This window comes from Centropristis striata, chromosome 6, assembly GCF_030273125.1.
Source record: "Centropristis striata isolate RG_2023a ecotype Rhode Island chromosome 6, C.striata_1.0, whole genome shotgun sequence".
In the NCBI taxonomy this organism is placed as follows: domain Eukaryota; kingdom Metazoa; phylum Chordata; class Actinopteri; order Perciformes; family Serranidae; genus Centropristis; species Centropristis striata.
The window spans coordinates 26,665,346-26,684,072 of record NC_081522.1 but is presented as its reverse complement, the minus strand read 5'-3'; the positions used below and the strand labels follow the sequence as shown (position 1 = coordinate 26,684,072).

The window sequence follows — 18,727 nt, the reverse complement described above, 5'->3', positions numbered from 1 at the left end:
TATATATACACACACACACACACACACATATATACATATATATGTATATATGTATATCTATATACATTTTACTAAGATTAGACTGACGTATCCGTTATTAGGCAGTTTTAATATATATATATATATATATATACAAAAACATAAGTTTCCCAGTTTGAAGTCCAATTTGAGTCTTTGTACTGTATTCAATTGGAAGTACATTGCAGAGGATTCTGGTATTTCAGTGTCCCAACTTTTTGGGATGGGGGTTGTTTATATCTCCATTGACTGAAGTGTCATCCTGTTTGATCATATTCTCTGGATAACATCTATGTTTCCCTTTGAGCTTTGAGAATGACTTAGCATGCATCCTCTCACATTCTCGCATGTTTAGAATCTGCCAGAACATCTGGAGGAAATTACAAGAGCAGATTATGAACTCATGGCGCACAAACCCACAGTTCTGCTCTCACAAATCATTCCACTACTCCTTACTAGCACATAAATAACAACTCAGATGTGTTTGTCTTCTTGCATTAATATTTTGGTCAGTGAGAAATTGCCATATCATGGACTGAATTCAGTGTGGATGCACCGACTTATTGGTGTGCATTTCCAGTGCAGATCTTTGTGGTGGTGCAAAGTGAAGTTTGCAGATGCGTTGTCCTATTAATGATTAACAGACAGACCAATCTGTCTCTGATTTCGACAGTAAATATAGAGTGGTAACAGCCCATACAGAGTCAATGGTTAACCAGCTTTGAGTGGGCTTGAGAGATTAGATATACTTATGAGGAGATAACCAACAGAAACACATGCAAAAACACAAGAACATGAACTTGCAAGTGAATGCGTACACATGCTGTGACTCTTTTACTGGCACAAACACAACACCTTCTAATGTGAACCTGCTCTTATTATCTCTTGATCTAGTTTCCATCCCTAGTATCAACAGGTTTCCACTAGGTAGGTGGCAACACGTGTTTGTGTGTGGGTGTGTGTGAGCATGCTTAAATGAGACACAGAAAATGGAAAGTTGCTGCAGAACATCAGACAGGTTCGATGAGTTTGTGGATGTGCCTGTAGAAGAGCAGTTGGGTGTTAAGTGGATAATGTCTCCCCCTAGTGGTGATATGTGCACATAAGCTGCTGTTCAGATCTTGGAGACATTTTCGTTTTACAAATCAGGTTTCTGGCACAACTTGGGCCTTTATTTAAGCAGTGGTGGAAGAAGTATTCAGATCCCTTACTTCAGTAAAAGTTCTAATACCACACTGTGAAATGACTCCACTGAACGAAATAACGAAAACTAGAATTGAAAAAACATTTTGGTTAACTGAAATTAAAAAAAACGAGAGTTTTTAAAAAAAACAAGAGTTTTTAAAAAAACGATAACTAACTGAAACTGTATTTTATGGTTACAAAACTAACTAAAACTAACCAAAATTATAATGAAAATGTCCTTCGTTTTCATCTTTACCAACTTTTTTCATACATCAACCTTTTTGGTTGATATGAAATCTACTTCATTGATCTGGTTTAATAACTTAGTAAACTTATTGGGGCAAAATAAATAAATTAAGGCAATAAAGGAATCTCGAACCCAACAAATACCCCATTACAAAACTAAAACTAAAAGAAAACAAACTAATAAAAATACTTAAACTAATAAAAACTTAACTAAAATCAAGCATTTTCCAAAAAATAAAAACTAATTAAAATTAAACTCACTCTAAAAACTCATTAAAACATACTGAATTTAAAAACAAAAATTGACAACGAAATTAAAACTAAAGCTAACTAGCTAACTATTATAACCTTGCTGCACTGCAAGCAAAAGTCCTGCATTCAAAACTTACTGAAGTAAAAGTACAAAAGTATCAGCATCAAAATTTACTTAAAGTATCAGAAGTAAAAGTACTTGTTATGCAGAATGGATCCACTCAGATTGTTTTATATATTCTAAATATGATATTATATTATTTATGTAAGCATCATTTTAATTACCTCAAGATAGGGCTCATTTTAACTCCTTAATACACTGTTATGTGGTTTAATTAAAAGAAAATATGCATAATCACTTTAAATTTATCATGTTTTTTATGTTAAATCTCCTGAAAAGTAACTAAAGATGGCAGCTAAATGTAGTGGAGTAAAAAGTACAATATTTGCCTCAAAATGTAATAGAGTAGAAGTATAAAGTTACATATGTGGAAATACTCAAGTAAAGTATAAGTACCTCAAAATTGTACTGAAGAACAGTACTTGAGTAAATGTACTTGGTTATATTCCACCACTGAATTTAAGGAGACTTTTTAATGTTTGCTATTTGGTATAATTCACACAGGTCTATCCATCACATGAGCAGTCAGAAATGTGTTTTATAAAGCTATTTGCCCCCTTGAATTTATGTTAAAATCAAGCTCCTAAATATAAATATGATGTACATAACACAGGATGAATCATGCCTGTGTGTGTACCCTGTAGAGAGATGAAGATGGAGAAGAGGACCTGCAGCGGCATCGCCAGGGTGACGCCTTCCAGTCACATGGGACCCTCAACACATCCCACCTCCACTGCAGGTAACTCAGCTCATTTGCCTTTATGTACTTACACGTTTACAATGTTAAAATGCACTGTAAAAAATAATCAGTTGTTTTTACGGTAAAAAAACGAAAGGTTTAAAATTGCCATTTTATTCTATTTTTTGCTGTAAAAATTAAAAGATTTTTCCATCAAAAGAAATGCTGTTCTGCCATATAATTGACAAGAAAATATTCTATAAATGTTGCATAAATTAAAGATTTTACCATTAAATATTACAGTATAATTTTGTTAGAGATATGATGTTTAGTACATTTAACAGTGAGAAAAAGTTTTTTTACGAAAGATAAATGAAAAAATTACACACACACATATGACAGTATATTTACAAACATGATGCCAGTGTATTTTACAGTGGAGTAATTTATTTATTATTTTAAAAACTGTAAAAAAAAAAAAAAAAAAAAGTGATTTCAGTGATTTTGTGGGTTTTTTTTTATTAATTTCACATAATTTTTCAGTAATTTTGTGTCTTTTTTAAAATTCATTTTATATCCCTTTTCAGTAATTTTGTGTCTTTTTTCAAATTCATTTTACATCCTTTTTTTAAAGTAATTTTGTGTCTTTTGTTACAAATACGGTGCCAGAGTATTTTACTGTAGAGTAATTTTCTTTCTTTTTTTAAACTGTAAAAAAAAATACTGTTTTGGCTGATGTATACATTTACGGTGTTTCATTGTTACTGAAACTGAATTAACCCATTTATCATTTTACGGTCTTTTACTGTCATGATTTACAAGTTTTATACTGTAAAATCTACAGAATTTTTTACAGTGTGTGAGACAAGTGAAAATGTTTGCTGCCAATGACCTTAAAATAGCTGATCCATTTAAATAGATTTAAACTGTGTCTTTGTTACTCTTGTGGCCAACAGTACGAGACAGTTTGACAGACAGCCACAGTGCTCAGTTTGTTGGGTTAAATGTATTTCAGGAGAGCTGCGAGTGGAGGTGGACGCCATGCCACACCATCACCCCGTGTCAGCAGACAGCAGCTCATCCTCAGGATACTCCAGCTCCTCCTGCTCCCCTCGGACACCCCTCTGCTGTGACTCCACCTTCGACAGGACCAGAGACATCCAGAGGCGTACGTTTTCTCTTGAATTATTTCAGTGATAATGCGGAAAAAGGGCCAAAAACCAGATTAAATCTTGACTGCAGCAGCTTGAGTGATCAAGTCAAGTCAAAGTTTATTTATCGAGCACATCTAAACAACCTCAGATGACCAAAGTGCTGTACAGTTATTAACACATAAGAACCCACGGTTAAAAGGGTGTCACAAACATTTTAAATGTTCTAGTAATATTCATGTATGTTTTCTCAAGTACTTAAGTATGTTTTTCAGTGTTCTACAGCTACAGTAGCTTGTTGAGAATCCGTCCAATGAGGCAGTGTTATTTATATTGATTTATTATTGATTTATTATTATTATTTTGTTACTTAAAAACAAATCTGAAATTGAATTTGTTGTCTAACAGCACTATTAAAGTCACAATTATGATATATGTTATGGAGATGAAAACAAAAAGGCAAATGGTTTTTTGTTTTTATTTATTATTGATTTATTACTATTTTGTTGCTTAAAAAGAAATCTGAAAAATAATTTGTTGTTTAACAGCAATATTAATGTCACACTTTTGATATATGTTGTGGAGATGCAGAGAAAAAGTAAAATGTGTGTGTCTGTAAGCAGAAAATGTGTCTAGAGTCTAGTCATAAGCATAAATACCATAAACGCCCAATGTGACGTATATATGCCACATCACAGATCTTTGACATTTAGGGGTAAAAAATGTTTTAAAACATCATAAATGTGTTCTATGTGGTCCACTTGGTCTGTTTTAATATCCCCCATAACTTTCCTTTAAATATTACTGGGTCTGGGTTCTTATGGGTCAAATTACAATAAAATCATACACAAATATAGTAATTAATAAAAACAATGAAAACAATAAAATAGTAATAAATACTCAATTTAAAAACAGAGTTAGAGTTAAAAAGGAAAAAAAGAGTAAAAAGGAAAAATGCCAAGGATTCTTGATAACTTGGGACTGAACAGCAAAAAGAATAAATAGGTTTTTTATCATGTTTGAAGTGCTCAACAGACTGTGCAGCTCTGACCTGGAGAGGTGGGCTGTTCCACAGCTTTGGGGCCGCCACAGAGAAGGCTCTGTAGCCCCCAAGGTTATTATAGTTAATGAAAACTAACGAAATAACGACAACTAGATTTGAAAAAACATTTTCGTTAACTGAAATCAAAATAAAAACGAGAGTTTTAAAAAAAAAACAATAACTAACTGAAACTGTATTTTGTGGTTACAAAACTAACTAAAACGAACTAAAATTATAGTGAAAATGTCCTTTGTTTTCATATTTGTCAACTTTTTTTCAAACATAATCCAGTGTTTGTATTCTCCACCGCTGAGTGTGTGTATTCCTGCTTTGTGGGCTTCAGGGAGAAGCGCGAGTGAAATTATCGTAATGACACCATACTGGCTGTAAAGAGCAACTTCTCAGCTTTCAGAAAACATTGGAATTTTCCTGATAGCACAAACCGTTTAGTTACTATGGTAATCCGAAGTGTGCTTGCACAACCGTGTCACCGGCGCAACACTCTTTAGACTTTGGATGTTGTGCTTTCACGGTGTGCAAATGAAAATCTTCAGTCCAGCCATCATATTACAAATCAAATTTTTTTTGCGGCGGCACTGAAAATCCTGCAGCGAAGGAAATAAAGGCAAAATGTATAATGACCTCTGGCACACAACAAATACCCCATTACAAAAAACTAAAGCTAACACTAAAACTAATAAAAACTAAACTAAAACCAGCAAACTCACTCTAAAAACTACTTAAAACTAACTGAATTTGACAACTAAATTAAAACTAATACTGGTGAAAAATCCAAAACTATTATACCCTTGGTCCCCACGAGTCTGGACCGCGGTACCACCAGCAGCTGTTAGACCACCTAAGTGCTCTGGAAGTACTGTTAATAAGACGGTGCCAGACCATTTAAGCACTTAAAAACAATTAATAAAACCTTAAACTGGATCCTAAAATTTACAGGAGCGCTATTAAGTCATTGTAAAATGATCAATGTATTCCTATTCAGTTACAAAATAAATATGTTATTGCAAGAAAATAAATGTACATTATATGAGCTGACCAGAAGTCCTCATATGTTCCTTGATGTTAAAACACACATGCAGCAGCACTTGTTGGACCCAGTCCATTCTTCCCCATACACAACCGAAAACCTTACTGTAAAATGTGATGAACAACATGACATTACATTTTTTCATGAAATAATTAAAAACTTTATTCACGTTGTTCATATTCCATTTCATGTAATTTTTAGGTCTGCATCATCAGGTCAAATAAGATTTGTGAAATTCCAAAATTCAAGAAGAAAGACACAAACTTAAACATCCAGGATGCTGAGGATAATCCAATTCTGAGTCTCCTGATCAGATTTTATTTTATTTAAAGAATCTAACATACCCAACATAACATACCTACCATATAGGGCTGCACAATTAATTGAATTTTAATCATGATCACGATTTCGATTATGATTAAATTAACCAGATCGTCGGCGATATTTCCATTTTAAAATGGGGCTTTCCTGCATATCTAATCAAGCACTTTGTACACCAGTAGTCCACCAACCACCAGGGGGCAAACGCATAGTTAACATTTCATGTATTGCCTAAATAAATAATGAGCGAATGCACCTTGCAGCGATACCTTCAAGTCACTCCGTGGACTCTAGCATAAAGGGTGTTTCCACTACAGTCCAATACCGGAATGAGGCGGGTCTCACTTGCCGAAACGCCCCTAATTTTTTGACGGGACTTTTTTAGTCCCTGTTGAAGAGCAGGGCCTTTTTTCTCCCCTGAAAAAAGCCTGGTTGCTGATTGGATAGATCGATAAGCAGGATGTGACGTAGTACTACGCCACAACAACTTACGCCGTTTGTAAAATCCGGCGAAGCAGTGTTTCCAACTTAGCGACTTTGTTGCTATATTTAGCGACGTTTCAGACTATTTTTCAAAAAAGTGACTGGCGACAAATCCAGCGACTTTTTCTTGTGTTATTGGAGACTTTTGAAGACTCGTTCTTACTCTTCTTAACGAGTCACTGGCCCCTGCTAACAGGCTAACAGTTAGCAGTACAGTGTGAATGTGCTGCTGCTGCAGGAGGTGTTCACTTAAACGATCTCTGTTTACAACAAGCACCTGACACTAAAAACAGTTGCTATTGTTTGTTTAAAAGTAGTGCAATAAAAATACAGATGTTTTCCCTAACATGATGAATAATCGTGATTACAAATTGATCAAAATAATGGTGATTATCACTTTGGCCATAATCGTGCAGCCCTACTACCATACTTAAACAGTCGACACACGCTGCTGTGTTTCTGTGTTCCAGGTGTGTCAGGTCCAGACGCAGCAGGAGGGGGTCCCGAGAAGGACCGCTCCTGTCTCTTCATCCTGAACTCCAGCTGCCCTGCAGGCTCCAGTCGCCCCACAGCCCAGGTTCTACCAGTCCAAACGGATCCAGCTCCTCTCCACCCTCCCTCCTGCTCCTCCCACCTTCCGCTCAGCGTCCCGCAGTCTCCTTACCATCCGCAGGCCAGTTACCCCCAAACCCTGCTGTCCCCGGTCTCAAACCCAGCACGCATCCTGACTTCCCCGCGTAAGCCCCGGCCCCCTCCGCTGTGCTCAGAGGAGCGGACTAAGCCTCTGGGCTCGGGGCTGCCGGTGGCTGCTGCTGGCTTCAGTCCCGGGCTCAGCGTGGGGATGGGGGTGAGGCTCGAGAGCCTGTTCCCTGGTCTGAGCATGGACCGCTCCTCCACGCTCCAGGACTCGCTGGTTTGCCGCGGCCTGGCGGGAGCTGCTGTGGGTCTGATGGTAGAAACCAGTTCTGCTCTGACCTCCACCTCCAACAGCCTGCACCACGTCTCCCACCCCCCGCTGCACTTCCACCTCTCGTCCTCTTCATCCCCGTCTCCGTCTGGATACTACTCCTACCCACCTACTTCTTTCTCCTCTTCCTGTCCCTCCGGAAAGTCCGGCTCGCAGTCTGGCAGTTGCAACAGTGCCGGTGGCTTTGTTCCCATGGCAACTGCAGGCAGCGTTCCTGTTGCCGCAGTGCCCGGCAACACTTACTACCCGGCCCAGCCGACGTCTAGCCCCTCTCCTTCCCCTTCCTCTGCCCCTTCATTGGATCAAAGTTCAGGTCACAGCCCCTCCATGTGTGTTTGCAGCTCCTGCGGTTGTCGGGGGAACTGTGGCGCCTACGGGGCGTTGCCTGGATACGCAGCGGCTGGCTACCTGCAGCCGTTCTCCGCCGGCCCCTCGCTCTTCACCCTGGGGCCTCTGCTCCACCTCAGTCCCCTGATAGCCTCGTCCAGCACGGCAGGCAGTGGAGCGGCACCCTTCTCCTACCCGATGATGGTGCCGCCGCCCCTCTACCGCCACAGCCCCGTGTCACATGACCAGCAGCAGGCCTTTGCCTTCTACCAGCCCCATGGCATTGTGGGAAACGGAAGCCAGAAACGGACAGCAGGGAACCTTTCATGTTATAACTGCGGCACCAACGGACACAGAGCAGAAGAGTGTAAACAGCCGGCCATGGATTCAGCACAAGGTGAGTGGATAGACTCATTATGTTCTCATGGACTTTGTCAGTTTTCAGGTCAATAATAATCGATAAAGCTCCATTACAAACTATAATTAATTGGGGTTTTTTCCTAATTCATGCTTTAAATGTTTTATCCTGTCTTTAATAACTGATTAAATGAAACAGTGACAAAGTCTGCAGTTATTAGTTATTTTTATGACTACAAATCTTTTGGGTAGTGTTTTTTTATCCTTTAATATTTTCAATTAGGTAGACTTAATAGTCTCAATTTTATTACTGCAAAGCAAAAAATGTGGAACTACAGCTCAGCTTTGATCACACTATTAACCAAAACGTCAGATAGTTGGATGCCTAAACCAAAGAGAGTAACCAACATAAGGTAGCTATTAAGCCTTTGCTTTGCTGATGAATCATTTCTTTTCTTTTTTTTAAATATATTTTTTGGCCATTTTTGGGCTTTATTGATAGGATAGAGTGAAGGGGAAGACATGTCCATGCCACCGGGAACGCCCCGATGAATCATTTCTTGTCCCAAAACAAAATTACATATTTTCGTAGCCCAACCCAGAATTAGCATCTCTATGGGTCTATTGGGAATTCGAATTCGGGATTTTTGGGATTTGGGATTTTTTTAAATTTTACATCACTGCAGAAAATAAGCTCTGTGGCAAACACACGTTTATGTGCTGACACATTTTGTTCAGCAGGATAATCTTCACAAATGAACACCACTTTTATGATGTTTGAAGTGTTAATGCAGCCAACAGTTGTGCTTCAGATGGTCTCCGACAAGCTAAGCAGAGATTTTGACAAGCTAATGTATCTGTAGCCTAATAAATTGTTTATTAACATAATTTACAATCTACAAGAGTTTGCAAGAGCGATGAAAAACACGACTAGAGGCTGTGAGGCAGTCCGTGTCCTGCGTGATGACGTTTAATGTCCCTGACAACCACTTTAGTCTCATTTAGCCACTTGTTAGCAACCGCCTTTTTAAGGACACTTAAACACTCCAAGTAAATACCCCCTCAAGTGGGGTCATTTACTAATTGATTTTATATCATACAACAAAAAACATACTCTTCAGCTTGTGATGACCACAGACCTTATTTCCAAATCCTCATTGAGTTAGAGAGGTTAGACCCCAGGGCACTAAAATGCTAACTTACTTCCAGCTTTAAGAACTCATTCCTGTTGCGCCCTATTGACTCATCTAGATTGCAGTAGAGTACAGATAATTGTGACATCTGTAACACTCTTTCATCTTGGTAGCAGTAAAAGGAATGGATCGATTCTCCACAACATATAATGTTATGTAATGTTAGCCAAACATTGCCAAAGTGCAGCTGCCGCAGGCCCCACAGTGGCTGCTACATATGGGTCACATGTGCCTAAAACTTGCAGTTTGATCTAAGCCAGGAATGGGCAACTTAAATGCTGGAGGGGGCCACAATATTTCATTGACACTACCACAGGGCCACATATAGGACCGTGCACACAACCAGATATGATGAAACTGCGATTTTAAATATGTTTACAGTGCAGTAACTTAACATATTTAATGCTCAAATGCATGTATAACAGTATAAATAGGAATACAAAAGGTTTGAAGCAAATAAAAAACAACCACTTACTGTGATTTCTTTTTTTTCAGTGCAAGAACAGCAGACCAACATTAATTGCAAGAAGTAATTTTGTGCATTTTTACACTGCACTTTTAAGATTTCATGCTCAAATGAATGTAGTTGTACTGAGGGCCACTTCAAGTGAGGGTGAGGGCCGTATGCGGCCCCCGGGCCTCCAGTTGCCCATCCCTGATCTAAGCACTTGTTGGTTGTAAGATGAGTATTTGACAGGCTTGTGCGGCATTCTGTGGCTTTCCTAGTGTTAGTCACTGTATTGGATTGGAGTTCTGCCCCCTAAAAAGAACCCACTCATTTTGTTTCTGTGTGCTACCTATAATCTCTCCATGGATATAGAATATAATCTTTGGTTCAAGCTGTATCTATTTTGCCATTTGCTGAAACTTTAACACAGTAACTGTATTTCTCCGTTGTGTTTCACAGGGACATTTCGACTGAAGTACACTCCTCACTCAGACAGTAAGGACTCAGGGGACTAACCAGCAGATTCACCAGCTGATTTGAACTGTCATACTCCTGACACAACTGTACCTCATCACCTGCTGGGGCTAGTAGTCACAGCAGCCACAGACATGCTGCCTCTGGGTACAACAAGGCAACGTGAGTCTGTTCAAAGACTGCTGATGTGAAAGCACAGACCCATTGTGTCTTTTCTAATTCTTTAACAGCAGCTTACAGAGAGGAGGACAGAAGAGAAACAGATTGGCGAGAAGAGAAGTAAAGAGGAGCGGTTGTCACAGTCTGTGTCGTCAGATTTCATCCTTCAGTTCTCTGCAAATAAAAAGCTGAAGATCTGTAAGCACTGCCTCGCTTCATTTCAGAGACGTAGCTGGAACTCTGCCTGTCATGTTACCTAAGGTGCAATACGAGAAAAGACTTTCAGAATCTGCGAAATGACTCAGCATTTCAAGTCTTTTAGGTAGTTCACAAACCGAAGACGCAGCACTCCAGTATCCTAATAACTTCCTGGGCACTGAGTCAAGTATATTTCTTGTTGTCTCAATTCTTGCTCTCACTGTGATGGATTGTATACCTTGGTTATATGCCCAGCACCGCTGTTGTCTTCCATCTGACTCAATCTGCTTATATAGAACTTGTCATACAATTCAAAGTCTGGATACTTTTTTTTTTTTTTTTAAGTGTTTTTTTCGCACAGTATGTATCAGGTTTGGATCACTGCTGTCGAGAGATAGCATGTGAAGCACAGGAGAGTCCATTTATTAGGGCTGCAACTAACAATTATTTTCATTATCGATTAATATGACGATTATTTCAACGATTAATCGATTAGTTGTTTGGTCAATAGAATGTTGAAAAATATCAATCAGTGTTTCCCAAACCACAAGATGACGTTCTCAACTCTCTTGTTTTGTCCACAAACCAAAGAGATATTCAGTGTATTATCATAAAGGAACAAAGAAACCAGAAATATTCACATTGAAAAAGCTGAAATCAGAGAATTTGGACTTATTAAAAACTTAAAAACTGCTCAAATCAATTATTCCATTATCAAAATAGTTGACAATTTATTAACCGGTTATTGTTCAATTAATCGAATAATTGTTGCAGCTCTACTATAAATAAATTGTACACAGTATATATATTCATGTTTATAATTTATTGTTTGTGCAGCTCGAAATCAACACTTTAAAAAAAAAATGTATACCAACATCAAAGGAAATCAAAATTACATTAGAACATGCCAATTAAAGTTCACAATCCACTGTTTTAATTGGGTGGCAACCTCTAGTGGCTGCATTGCATATGACAGCTGCAAAGGAAGGACTAAGGTGAATTAATATAAAGAGTGACACAGTCCACAGAGGAAGGAGGCCATTGATGGATCAAATAAACACAGTTCATTGACCCAGAAGACCACAATTCATGTCCCATGTGAAATCAAAAGTCATCATTGAATTAAATGTCAGCTTTGCAAATTTTATATGTGGATGGGAATTCACTACACCAGGGGTTGGCAACCTTTACTAATAATAGAGCCATTGTTGGCCAAAATAAGAGAAAAACAGTCAGAATGCAGCCACAAGCCTTATTTTGAGCCTTAGAATGAAGATAAAACAGCCTACTAAGTCTAAATTAGTCTACCAAGATTAATAATAGGCCATAATGAGCATTTATTAAAATGATTTTGTCAGAATGCAGCAAGGACCCAAGTGTAAATCATAGGCTGGAAACCAAAGAAATGTCTCATATCAGGAGATTTGGAATCAAAAGCTAGCCAAGCGAGGAAAATTCATAACAACACTTGAAGTTGGCAAAATGTAGTGGTGACGGCGCCAGGCCATAGACTTTTATAAGCTATGAAGCACATTGTAGTTGACTAAAATGTTTTGAAACATTTTACTGGCATATATCACCTACACATTTTTACAATTGACAAATACACATTTTTTGGGCCTACACCAATGATGAATTACATTTAAAATGTAAAGAAATAAACATTTTGTATAATTTTTTTGTTACCACCCCAGGGAACCACTGCAGACGGCCTGAAGAGCCACATGTGGCTCTGGAGCCGCAGGTTGCCTACCCCTGCACTACACTAAAGTTTAAACTCTATAAACTATACTCTGAGAAACACTTTTGAGTAAACATTTGTTGTTATTTTACAAAAAAATCCACAGGTAGCTTTAAGAGAATTGTAAATGATTGAGTTACTGGATCCCCCAAAGGAATCACCTGGAGAAGGTGGATTCTTTCAGGACCTATTGCCCCACAACTGATCCGGTGGTCCAGCCACATACAGATTAAAAGTGACGATGTATTCAGGTGCTTCCAGGTCGACTTAAGTATTTTGTTCATGACCACGATGTGGCATTAAAAGCCTGTGTAGAAACCAGTGAGAAAAACAAGGATGACAGTACAAGTTTCAATCCAGCAGAAGATGGCTGACAGTCACAAAGTGAATCTTTTGGTGAAGAAATGGACATAGAGAATCTAACATTCATCATAGAAGTGTGTGTGTGTGTGTGTGTGTGTGTGTGTGTGTGTGTGTGTGTGTCCATGTGCTCTCCATCACCATAAGTTTCAATTTTGGTAGGAGCCACTTCATCAAGATTGTGGATCAGAGATGGCACCCATATAAAATTTATGAGAACCAATATATCTTCCAAGCCATTTAGAAGGTCAGTCTTGGTGTCAAAAAATACATTTTCTGGGTCAAAGTATCATTGAAAACTGTTGAGAATATCACTAGATGAAGAAACTCCTTCACCAGTGCCCGGAGCTAAATCCGTCACCTTTGGGTGATCTGCAGACTCTCTACCTCTGAGCCAACCTGAGAGCTAAATACTGCTCCTCTATACCACCAACACATAACTGCTCCTCTGTACCGAGACAATCAGAATGAACACGAAATATTTTCATAAACTTTTTGTCAATACAGAATATCTTTTTATCTTTGATTTTGGACTTTTAAAAAGTACCATTTTGTTTTCAGGTCAGTTACATGATGTTTTATTTTTCATGTTGTTGATGTAAAAGAATGAATGTTGAGTGGCCCTGGATGTTGTTTTCATCCAGGACAGATGGAGCTGAGACTTTTTGTAATTAATATGTACAGTCTTTATGCAAAAGACAATTCAGGACTGTTAGAAATGGAAAGAGTTTAAGTAAGTTTCAAAGATGTCTCTGAGTGAGTTGCTGGGCAGGACCCAGAGTTTTACAGACTCAAGGACAGCTGGTCCTTCAGATGAAACTCTATCTGTACCCCTGGAGGGCACAGCACAGGGACATGGGATGTCTATTTAAAATAGTAAATACTGAACATTCAGTGTGTATAACAACTTCTGTCTGTTGATTTAAGTCACTGGCCCTCATTTATCAAACGAGCGTACATCAGAAAGTGAGCGTAAAGTGGGCGTACGATCATTTCTACTCAAGGCTCGGCAGAATAAGAAATTGACTCTTAAAACAAGATCAATGATGTAACACTTTTAAATCTAAAGGTTTTTTTTTACCTTGGTAAGAAACAAATAATTGTCAGGTCACTGCTCAGGCCAGTTCATCGCTGCTTGCAGCTTTAATTTGTCTTGTTTTAAGAGTTAATTTCTTATTTTAAGCGTTCAACATGCTTATTTCTAGATTTAATAATCTTAATTTAAGAAATCTTGTCAAGTGAAATTATCTGTCCATGCAGCAAGATCATTTCCCTCAGACTTACTGTTTTTATCTTGTTTTAAGACGCACCTTTTTTTGCAGTGTGTAAAATATTCACCGAACTTATTTGAGTTTCTAACTATAAGTACTTTTATTTCATAAACTGTAATTTCTGTAATATGCCTATTTCCTCCTAATTTCCTCCTGTTGTTATTTGTGTCAGTGCATGTTGCTAATAAAGCGACTTTAGGGAGCCGTATTGCGCCCTTCGGTGTCGTAAACTTTGAAGGCGAGCCATCTGAATGGGGATATATTATATATATATATATATATATATATATATATTAGGGTGTGGTATTTCAATAACGCTTGTTTCGAGCCAACACATTTATGAAGCCGATCATTCTCACACTGTGATTAGACAGATACGACCGTTTGATAAATCACACGTGAACCCTGTTGTAAGACGAAATATACACTCAGATCTGAGCTTGTTTCTACTCTTGTTTGATAAATGAGGTCCAGTGTGGTTTTTTTTGTATTTAAAATGTCTTTGATCTATGACTTAATCACAGAAATAAGGGACATTAGAGCCTGACTTGTATGGGACTTTTGATACTGATTTTAGAGGAGGGGAAATCACTGAGAACCAATATGGCGGACTTGAATGAAAAGACCTTTTCTATGTGGATGGTGCACCGATTTTGCACCAATATAACTATGCAACGGTACTTAGAAGGCTGTTTTCTTAAACAGCTACCTTTTTAAAAAGAATACTATTATACACAGTCAACCAAATTCAAGAAACTTAAATAAATAAAGCATCATAATGGAATAAAGAGCTAATATCATTTCTTAATCAACCCAAGCATTGTTTTGTGCATTTTATGTAATGTAAATAAAAAGTTTTCATATTGGCGCAAACTGGACATTAAATATGCTGATAACGATTAATATCTATATGCCTATAATAGGCCAATATCAGCCAATAACTTCAGTCAACAGATATGTATCGATCAAGCTCCAATTATGAATCAGGTGTCAATTGTTCAGCTTTAAGAACAATGTTGCATTAAAACACTTTATTCCAATTATTTCAGTTGTTGCATAGTAAAAAAAAACTTTCAAAAGCTCATACCAAAGAGCACCTTCTTTTTCAAATTTTCAAATTTTATTTTTTTGTCAAATAGTCCCACTTGTGTAAGGTTTTTCAAAGTACAGTATTTGGTTCTGCAGTTACTTAAAGGCACAATAAATGGGATTTTCAAACATTTTCAATGTATAGACTGCAAACATGATCTTTCTCTGCATCTGTAGCAATCAGGTGCCAAATTGTAAACTTGCATCCCAAGGAAACCAGCAAACATGCACCAAAAATAACAGATATAGTGAGACGAAACACCCAGTGTACAAAACTCTTCCCAGAACCAGAGTTAATGTGGGTTTGGGGCCAACATTAAATGTTGTGTTTTCAAACAGAAACAGACAAATCCTCGTCATTGTGCCTTTAAAGCCAGACCTGAGATACTCCAGCATGCATGTTCAACTTCAGTAAAATGTGCTTTTGAAATATTTGTTTGCAAATGTTTGAACAAAGGTCAGATTTTATATTACTGATTGTGTTTTTATGTGAACTTTGAGGGATGTTTAAGTAATAAAATATTTTCTGATTCTCTTTCATCACATAGTGTTTATGGTTTATTTAAGTTAAAAGGTAATATCAGCCATTTTAAGAATTCAAATACATACCAAATAAGCCTTAATTACAGGCTCCATCAATTCAATTGTCCCAGTGAGCAAATTGAAGCAGCAAAATGGACTTCAGCCATCATTCATTCTTCTTTTTTTGTGTGTCTAAATGTCTGCTGTGAAATATATGATATTGAGTTTTACTTCTCAAGTACTGTACACAGACTGCACTGCAAAAAAGGTGTGTCTAAAAACCAGATCAAAACACTAAATCTGAGGGAAATGATCTTGCTGCATGGACAGATAATTGCACTTGACAAGATTTCTTAAATTAAGATTATTAAATCTAGAAATAAGCATGTTGAACACTTAAAATAAGAAATAACTCTTAAAACAAGACAAATGATGTAACACTTCTAATCTAAAGTTGTTTTTTATCTTGGTAAGAAACAAATAATTTTCAGTCAGTCTGCTCGGGCCAGTTCATCGCTGCTTGCAGCTTTAATTTATCTTGTTTTAAGAGTTAATTTCTTATTTCTTATTTTAAACGTACAACATGCTTATATTAATCCAGGTTTTTAGTATATTTTTTATTGCTGCATGGCTAACAAGGTACCAGTAGGTGCAGTAGATTCTCAGAAAACCAACAAGACCCAGCATTCATGATATGCAGCTCTTAAGGCTGTGCAATTGGGCAATTAGTTGAAAGGGGTGTGTTCAAAAATATAGCAGTCTGCCGTTGACTTTACAAACACAAAACTATTTTGTACAAACTTTTTTGTTTCTAGGATTTAGCAATCTTGTGAATCAATAAACTAATATTTAGTTGTATGACCACAGTTTTTTATAACTGCTTTACATCTGTGTGGCATGGAGTCAACCAACTTGTGGCACCTTTCAGCTGTTATTCCACTCCAAGATTCTCTAACAACATTCCACAATTAATTTACATTTCTTGGTTTTGCTTCAGAAACAGCATTTTTGATGTCACCCCACAAGTTCTCAGTTGGATTAAGGTCCACTCGATAACATCAATGTTGTTGGTTTGGAACCAAGATTTTGCTGGTTTACTAGTGTGTTTGGGGTCATTGTCTTGTTGAAACACCCATTTCAAGGGCATGTCCTCTTCAGCATAAGGCAACATGACCTCTTCAAGTATTTTGACATATGCAAACTGATCCATGATCCCTGGTATGAGATAAATAGGCCCAACACCATAGTAGAGAAACATGCCCATATCATGATGCTTCACTGTCTTCACTGTGTACTGTGGTTGAATTCAGAGTTTGGGGCTCGTCACACTAACTGTCTGCGGCCCTTGGACCCAAAAATAACAATTTTACTCTCATCAGTCCACAAAATGTTCCTCCATTTCTCTTTAGGCCAGTTGATGTGTTCTTTGGCAGATTGTAACCTCTTCTGCACGTGCCTTTTTTTTAACAGAGGGACTTTGCGGGGGATTCTTGTAAATAGATTAGCTTCACACAGACGTCTCCTAACTGTCACAGCACTTCCAGGTAACTCCAGACCGTCTATGATCATCGTGGAGCTGATCATTGGCTGAGCCTTTGCCATTCTGGTTATTCTTCCATCCATTTTGATGGTTGTCTTCCATTTTCTGCCACGTGTCTCTGGTTTTGCTCTCCATTTTAAAGCATTGGAGATCATTTTAGCTGAACAGCCTATAATTGTTTATAAGTTTTCCCCTCTCCAATCAACTTTTTAATCAAAGTACGCTGTTCTTCTGAACAATGGGCCTCATTCACCAATATCTTCTTAAGAATCATATTGGATTCTTTCTTAAGTCCTTCTTAAGAAGATTTCTAAGAAGACCCTAAGTCAGATTCATCAATGTGTTCTTTAGCCGCTGAATTGTTCGCAGCCGTGTTCTTAAATTGATGAATGGATCTCCTCGTAAATAGAGTGGGCGTGCCAGGTGAGTCAAATTAACATAGGATTAGCATAGGTAACCGCACATTAATGCCCATAAAAGGGCCCATAAAAAGGACTGCAGGGCCGTGTGGAGACGCCACACAGAGGAAACAGCAACAGAATGCCTAAAGCAAAGCGTAAATCCATTGGAGCACAGGTAAAAAGAAAAAAAACATTAGCAGTTCAGAACTAGAAGTTCTGCTGCAGGAGATCACTTGGAGGAAGAATATTAAATTTAGCAGCCTTTGTGCAGGTTGCACCAACACAAACAAAAAGGAGGCCTAGGAGGCAGTTACGTGTCTCGTGGATGCATTAAAATGAACAAGAAATTGAAGAAAACAATGTTTTAATAATTTTTTCCATGACTGTATATACACTGCTCAAAAAAATAAAGGGAACACTTAAACAACACAATGTACAGTAACTCCAAGTCAATCACACTTCTGTGAAATCAAACTGTCCTTGAATGTGTGGTATCACTAATTGATGGCATGATTTCCAATTTACTTGATTCATGTTAAAGCGTTAGCACATTTAATTAAAATGAAAAAAAATGAAATTAATAAATGAATGTATAAATAATAAGGAAATTTCACTGTTATGTATTTTATTGAACTTAACAAAAGAAGACAACACAACCATGCCAACATGTCAGCACTGAAATGTGCTTAAGAGTACTCCTGAGTGTTCCTAGGATTTGTTCTTACCTAAGAAAAATCCTGGATAAGAAAAACTCGTTTTCGTAAAATCTTCATAAGTAGGACTTAAGAACAAATTTGTTCTTAAGAACGGTTCGTGAATGAGGCCCAATGTCTTGAACGACCCATTCTCCTCAGGCTTTCAAAGAGAAATGCATGTTCAACAAGTGCTGGCTTCATCCTTAAATAGAGGCCACCTGATTCACACCTGTTTTTCTCTAAATTGATGACCTCACTGATTGAATGCCACACTGCTATATTTTTTAACACACCCCTTTCAGCTAATTGTCCAATGTCACAGCCTTAAGAGCTGCATATCATGAATGCTGGGTCTTGTTGGTTTTCTGAGAATCTACTGCACCTACTGGTGCCTTGTTTGCCATGTAGCAATAAAAAAATGACTAAAAACCTGGATTAA

The 18,727-nt window shown here is 37.7% G+C and overlaps 1 protein-coding gene across 1 annotated transcript in view; it reads left to right on the top strand.

The window, feature by feature from the left end:
* The window catches only part of zcchc14 (zinc finger, CCHC domain containing 14), a 58,523-nt gene extending 42,850 nt beyond the window's left edge, over positions 1–15,673 (top strand). The window contains exons 11-14 of the mRNA XM_059335320.1: positions 2,467–2,561; positions 3,517–3,669; positions 7,017–8,237; positions 10,298–15,673. Coding sequence (XP_059191303.1) covers positions 2,467–2,561; positions 3,517–3,669; positions 7,017–8,237; positions 10,298–10,353 — 1,525 coding nt within the window. The 3' untranslated portion in view covers positions 10,354–15,673. The remainder of the gene's footprint in view (positions 1–2,466; positions 2,562–3,516; positions 3,670–7,016; positions 8,238–10,297) is intronic.
* Positions 15,674–18,727: the final 3,054 nt, after the last annotated feature.